Below are 15901 nucleotides of genomic sequence, written 5' to 3'. Positions count from 1 at the left end.
ATATTCTTGATTGCAGAGGATTTAATGATATTCTTGAATGATGCATGTTTTCAATTATACATTTAAATATAATATCATCGAGCAGAATAGTGTACATTTTAACATGACAATATAAGCCCTTGCCATATTTTCTGGAGTAATGCTTAACGTTTATCTCCAAGTAATTTTGTGCCCATTTACAAAGGACATGAAATGGTAACTAACACAAATAATGATTGCTTTAGTGATAGGAGTTGCATCATTGCGATAACTTTGCAACGAAATCCATGCTGAAACACAGTAATCGATTCCACGCCTACCTGATGACGACTGAAATGTTAATGCCATGATTAATGAAACAGATTCGCTCCAATAACACGTGTGTCGCTATTTCCAAGGCTAAGCATGGATGATTTCATAAACATATGATTTTTCAAATTCACCTTTATGTAAACGCGGTAATGCAGAAAATTAAGTCACATTTACTGTTGAATATTTCATTACACAATAAATTATTTCTTTTTTCTTTATTTTCTTAATAAAATGAAATCTAATAATACTCATTTTTACTATTTAGTGTACTAAGAAAGCAAAATGAAATACACATCTATCAAATTTTGAAAGAAATTTCGATAAGTAAAATTTGGTACAGACTTTTGCCATCTAAAATACATTTTCCTATTAGAATGTGTAACAAATCCTTCAACGAGTTGATTGCCGTCGGTCTGTATATTTGCATGTAATAATCGAAGAGTGTATTAGTTTATATTGTAGATTTGTTTCTGATTTTGATCTAAATCGATCGTCATAAGACATCCAAAATACGTATCAGCTAATAATTTTCTTTACTTTAATAAGAAGTAAGAAAAAAACTCATATGCTCAAGATCAACAATTTTTATGTTAATTGGAGGATGACTCTTTTATTAGGGAATATGCGTAAAGTTTCAGAGGCAGCGTTCTCTAAAATGTTAAAAAAAGATTTTAGCTTCTAAACTTTGAAAAAAATCGTCTTAACAACATTAGTTCATAAATATTATTTTCTTACGGAATGGTGTAAGACAAAAAACTTTTCTCTACACATTTAGTCATTTATAATCTTTTAAAATTTTCATAAAGTTTCTTGATATTTTTTACTATAAAAATAATAGAATTTAAAATATTTCATTATTCATTCAAAGGCATTCAAGATAAAACAGTTATCATCGAATTCTTAATTCTTCAATTCTTAACCTTAATTCTTCAATTCTTAATTCTTCAATTCCTCGTTGCTATTTCTTTAATTTTAAATCCACGTTTGAAGTTTTATATTTTCAGTTATTGTTTTTTAAATCATGAAGGATTATGTTTTTAGATCCAATCATCTATCTGAGATATTTTTTTAAATTTAGATTATATGCCTATTTTTAAGCATTTTAATTTCTTAACGAAAATGAGAAAAGAGAGAAATATGGTCTTTAATAGATTGAACATAGGCTATAAATCTATCTGAACGAAGAAAGAAGTTTATTTCTTTAAAGAAAGAAATTAAAACGCTGAGAAAAACTTATTTATTTAATAAAGTAAAAGTTACCCATGATTTGATGCTTTAATATTTAGAGCGGTAAAACACGAAATAAAGACATATTAAGATTAAAAGCTTAAAGTAAAAGCAATTATTTTCAATCAAATAAAACGAAGATTATGGCTTCTAAGAACAGGTGGAATTTATTAAAACCGATCATGAATATTTATATTACGGTTAGCATATGCATATTTATTACTAGGTTCTCATAATTTTTCTTAATTTAGATTGGAGAAATAATTTACAGCTGTCATGATTATTATTTCCTTTATTTTTATTCAGTTTAATTCAATGTTATTTTAATAACCTTGATGAATTCAAATAAACTGACTCTTTATTGTTTCAATGCAAAAATGGATTTGCTATTCAAAATCAAGTACAGCAAGTAAAATGTTCTTGAATATTTCTGGTGCTGTTTTATGATTATGACTTGAGCAATTTGCAATAATGGCTCCCTAAAATAGAATATGGCTAACTCAATGTGCTATTTTTATATAAAGTAATTAATTGTCTTTAAAAACAACATTTTATATCAGTATTAAGTCGTTTGTATTGCATTTAGTCTGAGGTAATTTTTATTCAACATGAGGCTATGAATTTTTTTTAAATCTTTTCTATGTAGAATATATAAATTTAAAGCACATACTTTAAAATTATTTTTTTTTACTAAAATTTAATGAAGAAAATTAAAAATACTTAGGTCCATATTGTATGGTCATATAATAAAATCATTTATGTACGAAAATTATTTGATATTTCTTAGTTTAATTTTAGCATATTTATTCCAATGAATGATATAAATTAATTCCTTTTCCTTTTTGAATGATATAAATTAATAGCGAGATATCTTATATCATAAAAATTGAATTTAAAGTTTATTTTTTTTTCTTGCAGGAGGTCTTTTTGAAACGAATGACAACCAAGATTTAGCATTTCGTAAGGCCATTGAGATGATCAATACGGATGAATCAAAGCTTCCGAGAGCCAAACTGCAAGCGAAGGTTAGAGAGGTCGCCCCTCAGGATAGCTTTCGGGCACTTAAGACAGGTAAGGAGAAAAGGGTTTTCTCGAAAGAAAAAGATCTACATTTCAACTGGAAAGAGAAAAAGTGCTTTTACATCGCAATTGTTCTGTTTAGCCTACAGATAAAATTACTAATTCATTATTGCATTTTTGCAACTCAAAATATACCAATTGTTGTCCGTAAGCATTTAAACCTCATAATAAAGCTATTTTATTAATATTCCCCTTTCTTTTTTGTTGAGTTAAGAATGTGCTATTCATCAAATCGGATGCCATAGATTATATATTTTTATGAGAAATATTTAATATTTTGATTTCAAAATTGTTCTCATTAGATTAAAGACAACAAATAAGTTTTAGTAGTATGGTAGAAGATCATTTTTGTCCCACTATCAAGACAATTTTTTATTATTTAATTTATCAGCAAGCAATTCAAATACTTTTTCTGAGAGAATTTAGATCTTTTTTTAGGTCATTTAAATCCATGTTACATTTGAAAGGTTGATGTCTTGATTATACATCCTGATAAATATTAAATTCCTGCTCAGGCATCTCAGAAAATTGATGGTACAACGGGGAAATAATTTCATCTGAATGAGCTATATTGCAAAGATTGTATCTGGATGTTTGCATTTTATCGAGCTCATATTGGCAATGCTATGAATACAAAAATAATATTAATACAATTAGTTTAGGAGATCCTTTCAACCTCAGGGATACCGTTTACGTATTAGTCCACCGTCATATATATTATGTATAAGTGTAATAAGCTGAGGATAAGTTTCTTTAATCATCTGATCTTAAACTGCGTACTCAAAGTAACAAAATCAGTCTTATTCAGGGATAATTCAAAAGAAATTTGATAAAATGTATTAGATTAATTTCACAACAGCTTTGATGTGATAGAATGCATTATTTTGCTTAGATTAAAACAGAAAAAAAAATGTCGATGTTAGATGTAATATTGCTTGACACAATCATCTGATAGCGGTACCTAAACGAAGGCACGAATCCAAATCTCAAAATATGTCCAATTTGTATAAATGGTCCTAAAGAATATTTATAAATCTTAAAAACCTTTCAAATGTTTATACGACTAATTCAGTTTGTCAAAAGGTTTTGAAAATGATAATTTGGCATACAGAATTAATATTTTTTACTTCTCCATGAGCTATTTTTTTCAAAAATGTTGACAGTGCTTCTTTTATTAACTATAATACAATTACTTGTTCTAATTCATGTTATTAATTATTATTTTAAATGTCAGTTATAATGAATGTTACAAAAAAATGATTGAAATCTTTTTGAAAATTTTAAATTATTTCTGTATTATTTATTTATCTTTCATCTCCCGAAAACTATTGCCACCAGTATTAATTTGCCAAATTAACCATCAGAGTTCATTTGTTTCCAATTAGCAGGAAGTTTTGATTTACATGTAAGGGATAGATATAAAAATAAATAAATGTTCCAGGAATAGTTGCGATTGGAATACCGAAAGTGTAGCAACGCTTTCAAAAGTCGTGTTTTTAAAAGATTTTATTTTTCCATTTTGTTTAGGTTTTTGGATTTTATTTTGTTTTTGCAACAGAAATAAAGAAAAAAAAATTATAAACAACTGCACCAATGAAAAAAAAATGTTTTTTACTGATTTATATAGATTTTAATGGCTTATATCTTAAATAATTAAATATTAAAATAGCATATTCTTTTTTTTTGTAAATCCAATGTATGTTGAAAATGAATGCCAATACATTTTATGAATAGGGAACTATAATGCTTTTAAATACAGGGTGGTCCAAAAAAACTTCCCCTATATATGAAACCCTAGCGGCCTATCCGCTCAACCAATCGAACCAAAATTTCAGACATGGTTGTTTGAAGGTATGCGCTGGAGATTGTGGTGATTCTAAACAACGCAGAACTCACGGTTACGGTTACAGTGAGATAATTTTGAAATTTTCGAAGGGCAACGCCCACTTTTTCCTTGCACAAATTGATCAGCGCAACCACAAATGGTGTTGGAACGATTAGCGTGTGACGAAAATTGCCGCCGTAAAGCATATGCAAAGAAGAACATTATAAAGGAATAATGACAACACAGAGAGGAAAGAGAAAATTTTTTTTTGTTGGAATGGAAAGTTATAATTACAGGTTTTCAACGTGTTCATCTTCGCAGGCGACAACGCATTGCATTCGGGAGATTGTGGACAACAATGCCGAACGTAACATGAAAGGAAGAATCTGCATAACTTTACGTGTTATCGCATCTTGCAATTCTGACACAGTTGCAGAATTCCGTTATTCCTGAATTGCAGCAATGAAATGTCATTAGGGACATTGTATGGATGCAAGACGGGACTCCTCCACACGTCGCCCAATGTGTTCGACCAGTGCTGCAACAACACTTTGGTGATAGTATCATCTCTAGTAACTTTGCGATTCCGTGGCCACCGCGATCCCCCCGACTCACTCCTATGGATTTCTGGTTCTGGGGTTATCTGAAATCTAAGGTGTATACGCCTGATCTACGAGATGTGTCAGAATTGCAAGATGTCATAACACGTGGAGATATGCAGATTTGTCCTTTCATGCTACGTTCGGCATTGTTGTCCACAATCTCCCGAATGCGATGCGTTGTCGCCTGCGAAGATGAACACGTTGAAAACCTGTAATTATAACTTTCCATTCCAACAAAAACTTTTTTTCACTTTCCTCTCTGTGTTATCATTGGTCCTTTATAATGCTCTTCTTTGCATATGCTTTACGGCGGTAATTTTCGTCACACTCTAATCGTTCCAATGCCATTTGTGGTTTTTCAATACGCGGATCAATTTGCGCAAGGAAAAAGTGGGTGTTGCTATTTGAAAATTTCAAAATTCTCTCACTGTAACCGTAACCGTGAGCTCTGCGTTGTTTAGATCATCACAATCTGCAGCACATACCTTCAAACAACCATGTCTGAAATTTTGGTTCGTTGCTTGAGCGGATAGGCCACTAGGGCTTCATATATAGGGGAAGTTTTTTTTTGACTACCCTGTATATATCAGGAATTCGTAATACGTCTGTAAAAATAATTGTCTTTAATATTGTTTAAATTTTAGTATGGCATAGCATGAAATATATAATGAATCTAAGAAAACTTTCATATAAATTTCGTTTACTTGCAAATGTAGTTTAATTCCATTTTATGTAGCACATTTGTTGGATTTAGAACTATATTCAGAAAAATTCTTTGAAATGTATGTTTAGAAGAATCCATTTAAATCCCTGCTTTTGTTATTAAAACATCGCTGTTTATTTTACTTATCAATATATATTTTTTAAACATACACGAAATATATTTATAATACTAGCCTAGTAATACAGTGAATTAAATTAGTTTCTTTTACTTTCTGAAAAATAAAATGGATTTTTTCCCCCTGTCGATAGCAAATTAGTTTTAACGTTAAAAAGTAGTTACTTTTTTATTCACATTTTTTTTTAACTAATAAGAAAAATAATATTTTTATTGCAGCTCGCATTGCTGCAATTGAAATGGAATTTGAAATGGGAGATAATAATCAAATGCAGGATGGGAAAAAGAATTTTTATAAACTAATACTATGATATTTACCTATATTTCAATAACGTTTTTTTTTCAGCAGCACAGAACATGATTCTAGGAAAAAAGAAAAAGAATAATGTTTTGAATTAAACTTTGACAAAAAAGTAATCATGAGTACATGTTTCGGTTTTTGGGTAATCTATCCTCTGAACATTTCATTTTGTATTACACTGTTTATTACTCTTTCCTCTTAGGTGCAAACTTGAAATAAGCATAAAATTTGACATATATTATATGGAAGACAATTTTTTATTTATAAAAGCATTTAATTTCTATTCAACAAGTATTAGATAAAAATTATGTGCTGAAAATATCAAATGTTGATATGAAATTTATATTAGAAAGTAGCACACGCTGATATCAGATTTTTGATATCGAACTTAAGTGTTTTACTTTTTCCACTACTACTTGCAATGAAATTCTTTCCTATTATTTATTCTTTAATTTTCTATTTCTTTTAGCATTCCATTAGTAAATGAGCTTTTCATTGGGTTTTTTTCAGACGAAAAACGTTGAATAAAAGTTGATTATTCAGAGAAAAATACATTCATGCATCTTTTCTTTGAGATTTTTTACCCGATACTTGATATTAAAATTGACTTCTATCAATAGATTGAAAATATTTACGATGCTAAAGTGCATTTGGATAGTAAAATAATAATTGTACTACGGAATACTCTATGTTGTTTACACTTCATTTTTTATGATAAAATAATTAAATCATTTGTTCCTTATCTTAAAAGTAATAATTTGTTATGTGGTTTTCAGAATATTACATTTTGAAATACCTTAAAAATGCAAAGGAACTAAAAAATTCAATTCACGTTTTGGTACAAAAAGGCTTTTAGAGTAAAAGTTGGAAATAACTCATAAAATTCAAATAAAAAATGACAGCATATAAATTTTGCATGAGTCACATTTCATGGTCTGATAAAATTTTTGCGAGAAATGAAAGAATACTCCATGGAGTAGAATTCTTTGCACGAGACTTCTTATTTCCACCAGAAAAAAGAAACATTCTTTTATATATAAAGGAACATTTTTGTTTAGAAAATATATATATATATTTAAACTACCCAAGCATATTTTATAATTTTCAGTAGCGGTACTATACATAATCAAAATTCTGATTATATAAACCGCCGTAAATTTTTAAACAAATTATATTTCCATTTATTTAATCATCTCATAACTGTAACGTAAGTTATTTAAGAAAAAAATTCAATATCCTTGTAGTTTTGTAGCTACACAAATATTAATAAAAATTTTAGCATGAGGTATTATTTCCCATTTTCTATGTCAATTTATTTTCAAAAAGAAGTAATTTTTTTCCAATAATTACTGCAACCCTCATTTAAAATAATCTTAGTATATAACTTTTACGTTGAAACTTTCTTTATAGTAATATTTGAAATTTCTTGCGTAACATTTAAAAGTAGAAATGACAATACATTTTTGATGCATTATAAATAATTTTGAGATTGTTCGCGCATTTTCTAAAATATCTGACGGAATAAATAAGTAATTTATTGGTTTAAAATAATTTAAAAATATAATATTTAAAAGAAAAATTAAAAAATAAATGGATTTTTTTCTGTATTGAATTATACATTAACTCCGCCCCCCCCCCAAAAAAAAAACCGAAAGGAAAGATATCTTTGTTTTACATTTCTTCAAAAAAAATTATGTTATTATTTTTTTAATTCATTTTTGCTTTTTTAAAAAATGAAACTTCATGCGGTTTTTGGTCATGAAATAATTTGAACTAAGAATGTTTTGAAGTTTTTAAATTGTTTATTTTTTCCCATAAAATGGTTGAATTATAAAGCGAGCATTAATTATTTCTAAATGATAAAAAAACAGTATGTTTTTGTGTTTTCAGATGGCTTTTATGAAACGTTCATTGTTATTAAGAGATTAAATATATGCATTATTACTATTAAGGGATTAAAAATTTGCATCAAAAGTATTTACGAGTTATTATGCAAGTATTTAATCTTGAGAAAAATTTATTATTCTCTTTCAGTCAAAAAAATGAATAGCTTACGTAAGATGAAATGATCTTATTTTAAGATAAAGGTTAGGTAATATATAAATATGTATATTTGTGTATGTTAAAAATTTTTTCAGTTACTTTATTTTGTAATGAGGATAAGAATGAGAAATGTTTTACATTTTATAAAGCTTATTACTATTTTTTCAGAATTTTTTTTAAATAACTTATTTAAATTTCAGACTAAATTCTTTTTAAGTAGCCATTATATAATACATATTTGCTAATATTCAATTTGCTTTTCAAAAATATGTTTCAAAATTTTTCTAGTAAATATCTTTTTTAATCTTAAACGTTTCTTCTTTGTTTGTGTTTTTTTCTTTTTTTACTGTCTGCCTTCACACATTTCTTTAATTCAAAAGTGTATTTTAATTCTGATTTTCCTACCAATAACCAGGAGAACATATATTAAAAAAAGAAAATTGACCCTTAAATATGTATGCTACATTTGCAAGCTGTTAAAAAGAATTTTTTTTTTTTTTTTTTAATATTTATTTGAAAATTTTCCAGTCTCTAGACATTAAACTTTAAAATATGAAAAAAGAACTATATTTGTTTTCTTATTCTTCCGTTATTACTATTTGCCTTTGATTCTGAATAATTTTTTTAATTATCTTTTCACTTTCTCTGTATTTACTAATAATAAAGATGTATGTGCCGTGTTTTGTCTACTTGCTGGAGCTCGACTTGTAATGCAAATGTACTTTGCGAAATCGTGCACCTAGGTGATAACTTGGAAATCGATTAATTATATCTTTCGATAACTTCCGAATTATTATTGTGAAAAAAACGTTGCATTTTTATGAAATTTAAAATAATTAATATTTCTTTTAATGAAAAATTTAATTTTCGTACATACTTCCCCGGATTTTTAATGAATTTTAATAAATTAGAGAGGTGTGTGTGGTTTACGTTGACGGCCAGCTTTGTACTTTGAGTACTGCTTCTCTTTTTGCACCGGTTTCCATTGAACTCAGAAGGGAATAAAATGTGATCCAAAAAGATGCTAGTTTGTAGAAACAGGACAAAAAAGAAATATTTTGCTGCTTTTTTTTTATAGTCCTATTGCCAATCCTATTTCTATATATGCTTTCCTCTCCCGCGAGACAATTCAAAGCCGGTTATAAGAAGCCGGCTTCGGCATTCTGATAGGTTTTCATGGAGCAGGTAGGTAGAGAAATTGTGTGGAACAGCTACTTTTACTAAAGATGTATCCTATGGGAAGGGTTGTGCCATGGCCGGAGATGGTTCTCAGAACTCACCATAGTTTCCGCCTATGCTGTTACTGAGTTCCGGTTATTCAGATTTATCCGACTGCTTTTGAGCGGAGCGGAGTTATCTTTCAAGGTTCAGTGCATGCGTTGCGTGCACGTGTTGCGTTCAGTGCATTTGCTGTATCGGAAATACTCATATTTATATGGTGACTCGAATATTTTGCATTCTCCAGCATTACTCACCCCACAATTTTATTTTGAATTTCATTCCAATTCTTGATTCAGTTTGGATAAACGCTCTTTTATATTCCGCATTTTTCTATCACTCTTTATATCATAAGATTCTTTTTCAGTTTTAAATTTTTCGAGTATAATATTTGAAAATTGAATTTATATAATTAGTGTTTTGAGTAACTATTAATTTGAAAATTGAATTATGCATCTTAAAAAGATATTCATTTTAATGTCGAATGCGTTCTTCTATATTTTTAATTTTTAAATAGTTTCTTTTTTATGATTTTAAATACTGTAACCTTTTTTTTTCATAATTTATTTAATCAATTTATTTAATTAATTTATTTTATTAACAAAATTATTGAATTAACATTATTTAATTACATAATTAATTAATTTAATTTAGGCATATATTTCACTCAGGTAAATTAAAATTAATAAACTATCATTATATTAAATGCTTATTCAAAAATTTACTTGAATTTTTTAGTTTTTATCTTGGCTTGTATTCGAATTAATCATTTTTTTTTCTAAATCAGGAAATTTATTTATATAACTTCTTCAGGACATAAATGAATAACTAAAATATTACATACGTTTTCATTTGTATTTTGTATTATTATATTAGGTGATGAAATTTGTATTTTAGAAAGATGTGTATTTAATGAATTCGCTCGGTACCCTCTCTTTGTATAAAATACTTATTTCCTATCCGTTAGAAATATACACAATTTTCCCGTTCTAAAAATACTTTAAATTATGTAAATGATTATATTTTAAGTTGTTTTAGTTAACAAATATTCTTCTAAAAAAATATAAAATTTTAGGTTCTAAATAACCTCCCAGTTTAGGTAATCATGTTTGGTCCACCGGCAGCAACTTTTATTTACATGTCCTGAATTCTTTTAAAAACAATCTGATAAGCGCCCACACACTATTACAGAATGCAGTTTCGTAGAAAACTAGAAGTTCATGTAGACTCAAATCAATGCTATTATGCTTCACAAGTTTTAGAGAGTTGGAACGAGAACTCTTCCGTAAACAAAATATATGAAAGGAATAAGATAAATAAGGCGACAAATAATTATTGGATGATAGAACGACTTGTTTCACAAAAAAGGATTAGCATTTGGACAATGACGAAACAAACACACGCATTCATTTATACACAAATCAGATAATTTGGCAAACATCTGACAGACAATGAGGTCACACTAGCAAGTGTAAAACGAAAAGAAAGCACGTTGCTCTTTGTTAGATCCAAAACTAAATAGATTTTTGGTACGTTGACAAAATTTTCAATCTACTAAGGGGTATTTGAATATTGTTCCTTGAATTATATTTAGAATTTATAATGACTTTCATGGACACATTTGATGATAATAGGAATTTTTCACTAGTGGGGAATTTGGATAGTATGAGCATATATGCATATATATAAATATGTATATGTGTAAGTGCGTTTGGGTAAATTCAAGCTTTATGTATTTATTTCTTAAAATCCACACATTATTTCCTTATAAAATTCGAGAATTTCGAATTTTTAACGAAATATTTAGTTGTTCTTTTTTTTTAAAAAAAATAATTACTAAGTGTTAAATTCTAAAACATTCTATTCAACTTTTCGAGTCTAACAGAATTAATAGCGAATAATACTACATACAAAATTCAATTAATAAATCCATATCAATCGTCAGAATTTTTTTCTCTACTTTTAGCTTTTTAGCATAAAATAATGCATCTCAGCTGTTTTATATTTCAATTTTTCTACCACAAATCATTTTAAACTTTTCCTACTGCCCCTTATTACCAAATTTTAAAATAAAATGAAAAAAATAATTGATAATTTAGCTGACACTGAGTGTATTTTGGAATATTTTATTATAATTATATATCAAAAAGAGAAAAAAAAGCTTTCTTTTTGTGTTTCTTTTCTATAAGAGAAAATTTAAATTTTAATATGAGCTTTAAATTTTATTTTCATCAGTAAAAGCAGCTGATATTAAAAAAAAATTATAAATTTTTACGTCACGAATTGGCAATAAAATTGAAGCAATCCAATTCGCATTTATCTTAAATACTTTCTATTAAACAATGCAAAAAATAAAGAAATATTTTTTAAAGAAAAAATACTTCATAAAGTTTGGGAAATATTAGTTAAAACATCTCCGTGAAATATCGGAATTGCTTGTAGAATCTCGAGTCTTATTACATTTGAGTTTCGACAAAAGCATGTTTTTCTTCCAAGTGTTCGTAAAGTAATATACTTCTTGCTTTTTTTTTGTTATATAAAAGCTACTCAAGTCCCTCACTACTAGGAACAAATGAACTACACGGGAACAAAATTATATTTCATAAACGTTTCTAGATTCTATTTTTCAAAAAGCTCTTTTCTTTTTTCACTCTCTCAAAGTATCTTGTGATATAATCTTTGCTTGTTTGGATGGTTTGGTATGTTAGCCTAAAAGCGAAATTGCATTTCCTGGATAATATCAAAGAATATCTGGGAACGAACACACCATTTTCTTGTTTTCTTTCATACAAATAAATTTATAATTTGCTAACGAAAAGCACTTGCTCTTGTTAGAGTGAGAATGAAAATCGATATCGTAACTATAAATATATGTAGGTAATTTCTTTCAGTACTTTTTTCATGTTAAAGAAGATATTTTTGTAAGCCTTTTAATCGTGATTATTTTAATAAGAATGCATTTTTTGAAACAGTTTTCCCGTAGATGTGAAATAATGAACTTTACTTTAAACTAAACATTGAAAATTCGTTTTGCTTCCTCGACAGAAATAAAACCATTTAAAAACTTTTACAAGCAAACTGAATGAGTAAGCATCTTTGTAAACATCTATTTAAGGATATATAGAAATCATTAAACTTATTAAACTGTATAAATGGAATCCAGCAGATTTATCTGGATTCTTTACATACAGATAAAGACAAATATATGTTCCATTTTACTTGGAACTATTAATTTAAAATTCACTTATATTGAATTATTAAATAACCTTTCATCGGAAATTAATTTTTTTTTGAAATATAACAGAATTGTAGCAAACCTGATGAAGAGCAAATATATTACGGGTATTAATTATAGCTCATTTAATAATATAAAGTAGAAAACATTTTTCTTTTTTGGATATAATTCCAATAAAATATTTTAAAAAATAGACTATTAATAATTATATATGAAGTAAACCATTTATTTACTTTAATTTATAATTGAGAATTTTAAATTTTACAAAATTTCGAAGTCCTTCTTTTTCTTAAATCATTTGGCTTGCATCAGTAAAGAATCAAAATTAATTTAAATTGGTCCATTAATTGAAAATTTATTTCTTAAAATATGTAGGAAATATCAGTTGCAATGATCTATTTAAACAAATCTGAAAGAACTAAACTTAAATAAAAATTTGTGAAGACATGATTGCTTTAACTTCTTTATCTTTTGCCAGTTTGAACAAAAACTGAGTATTTCATTTAAAACATTTAATCTCGACATTCTATTTAAACATTCTATTAAATCTTCGAATGTCCAATTACAATGTCAGAAAAATATAAATTTTTATTTCGCTTAAATATCTAAAAGAAAATGTTGTTATTTCCAATTTTTTATAGAAAAAATTTAACTTTATTTTTTGATGTTGTTAAAACAAGAATTAGCAACATAGCAGGGAATGTGTAGCTTAGGATGATATCCTTTGTGTTTGAAATTTACTACAAAAATGAGATTAAAGTCGTACACTCTAAAAAAAACTGAAAACATTTAAATCTTTCACAATAAATTGAAATTTATTTACCTGAGAAACGAATAAATTAAAATTGTCTTGTTGAAATATTCCTCAGACAATAAAACTCTATTTCATTTTCATATTCAAGAGTTATTAATCCTAAAATTTTGTCATCGTCTGAATAAAGCGTATTATACTTTCTTTACATAAATTTTAAGAATAAGTTTTACATATTCTTTCAAAAAGGTTTTATGGGAAAATCAGGAGCATTACACACATCTTTACTTAAAAAACGAAGCAATCGTATTTTGTGTGCAGTGTATTATAAATTCATTTTAATGAATATAATTCATTAAATCGTCGTATTAGAATTTAATTTTCATAAATAACTCGAATAAATGAAGTAAGATAATTTTACATTATTTTTAATAATATCCTAATCAGATTTACATGAAATATAACTAGAATGTATTAATATAATTAGAAAAAATATTTTAAAAATATTTTCTCTCTCTTAAAGATCTTCTTTAACATAAATAAATTGGACATTCATTCTTTTTTAAAGCATAATTTACCAAGTTCATAGCGATTGCATATTAGATTATAACTTAAAATTCAATGAAAAACGTTTTACAAATGATTAATAATCTGCCATGATCATTACTTCCCTAAAAGCACAGCAAAAACATTTATCGGGAAAGGCTTTGCTGTTTTTATTTGGCTAAGTTTCATTAAGTTAATAATTCCTTTTAAAATAACTTTTATATAACAATCCATCTGAATCTAAGGTTATGTCCTCATTGATTTTAATTTCCAAGAACTTTTTTTTTATTCGGTTGAGTGTGGTTGATATTTGCTTAATAAAGATACTTTTAATTAATAAAATTGATGCTAACATTGTGGCAGTTTCATTGTGGTAGTTTATGGCAGAAAAAAAATGTGTCAGTTTCATTTATCAACCAATATTTTAATATTAACGGCAAAAAAGAGATATTGAATAAATTCAAGTATAATCTGTCACGGCTATTGTGTCAATTGAATAATATTCCAACTGATGTAATTCTTTCAAATAATAACGTTCAGAATTCTAAGAATTAAAATATAAAAAAAAACTTAATTAAATTTATTAAACGATATATGTCGCATTAAATTATGTGTCAGGGTTCATTTGCACATTTTAACTTGTAAATGACAAGTAGGAAAATCACACTGCATTTAAAAAAATATTCTTAAGAAAATATTGTTATTAGAAATTTTATTTCAATGACACTATCATTCATTAAGTTTTATTTACTGTGAAACGAGTTTTTAAAATAATGACAATGAATAAAAAATGTTTTTCCGAGGCTTTTTAATTTGTATGAGTGTGACCATTTGACAAAGAATGACAGACAACCCAAGCAATTAAAGAGATCAATAAAGAGCGGGTAAACATATTTTCAATACACTGAAAGAACATAGACGGTGATAAATGATATCTCTCAGAAAGTATTTACAGAAAAAAAATAATGTCTTTCTGCATCAAATTCTGATAATTTCCCTCGTCATCGATAAATAGCATGTCAAACTCACCTAACATTTATTTGAGAATAAATGTAAATGCAACATGTCATGATAAATACCGATAAAATGATATATTATAATAATGAACATTCTCTGTATGATTCATCTTTGATATCGACTTACCTGATCTGGAATTTTACGAAAAAGGAAAGTCAAAACAAAGAAAAATTTGATAAACAGAAGAACCGGATAAAGACATAATTCTTTTTGAAGTATTAAAGTTGTTAAATTTAATAAAGAATTTAATAAAGAAATTAATAAAGTTGTCTTTTATTAATTTCTGCTTAGCAGAAAATATTATGCAAATTTTGAAAGTTATGTTTGAAGAAACAAATTGGGTGATATTTTCAAATTTTTAACAAAAATGAGGTGAAATTTACTGTTGATTGAGAAACATCGCCGAGTAAAATTTTAAATTCTTGTGTCGATAAGTTAAATGAATGTAATATCTTTGTATATGTTTGATTTAAAACTTCACGCTTTTTATGATGCATCTTTTTCAATCGAAATATTACTTTCGAAATATAACTGTTTCCGAAATTAATCCGCAAATAACGCCAAAAAAAATTGTAAAATGAATTTAATGATTATGCCATGACTTTTCTCTAAAACTTCCTTTCATTGTTTTAACTATTATTTGACAATTATCTTCATTAATATCAAGAAATAATCTCTATTTTCATTTCCGTGTTTCTTGTTGAAATGTACCTAAATATAACACAATACAGAGAATTGTAAGGAGACTTAAAGAATCATAATACTCACTTTCCATTTGTTGGTATACTATTTTTTAACTACACTTTTTTAGCTAATTTGTAAATTATTCTATTTTATTAACTAACTTGTATAGGTTAAACACTGTTACTATATGTATTTCACTCTTCCAAATTCAACACTTAAATCCAAATTTAATCATTTATATAT

General features: G+C 26.9%; 1 protein-coding gene across 2 annotated transcripts in view; it reads left to right on the top strand.

Moving 5' to 3' along the window:
* LOC129958157 (glutamate receptor ionotropic, kainate 2-like) overlaps positions 1-15901 on the top strand; it is a 273917-nt gene that overhangs the window by 139656 nt on the left and 118360 nt on the right. For both annotated transcript variants that reach the window (XM_056070403.1, XM_056070393.1), the window contains exon 2: positions 2437-2589. In XM_056070403.1, the coding sequence (XP_055926378.1) occupies positions 2437-2589 (153 nt within the window). The remainder of the gene's footprint in view (positions 1-2436; positions 2590-15901) is intronic.

This window comes from Argiope bruennichi, chromosome 2, assembly GCF_947563725.1.
Source record: "Argiope bruennichi chromosome 2, qqArgBrue1.1, whole genome shotgun sequence".
NCBI classification, from domain to species: domain Eukaryota; kingdom Metazoa; phylum Arthropoda; class Arachnida; order Araneae; family Araneidae; genus Argiope; species Argiope bruennichi.
The sequence above is the reverse complement of the archived record's forward strand: the minus strand, read 5'-3'. Positions and strand labels throughout refer to the sequence as shown.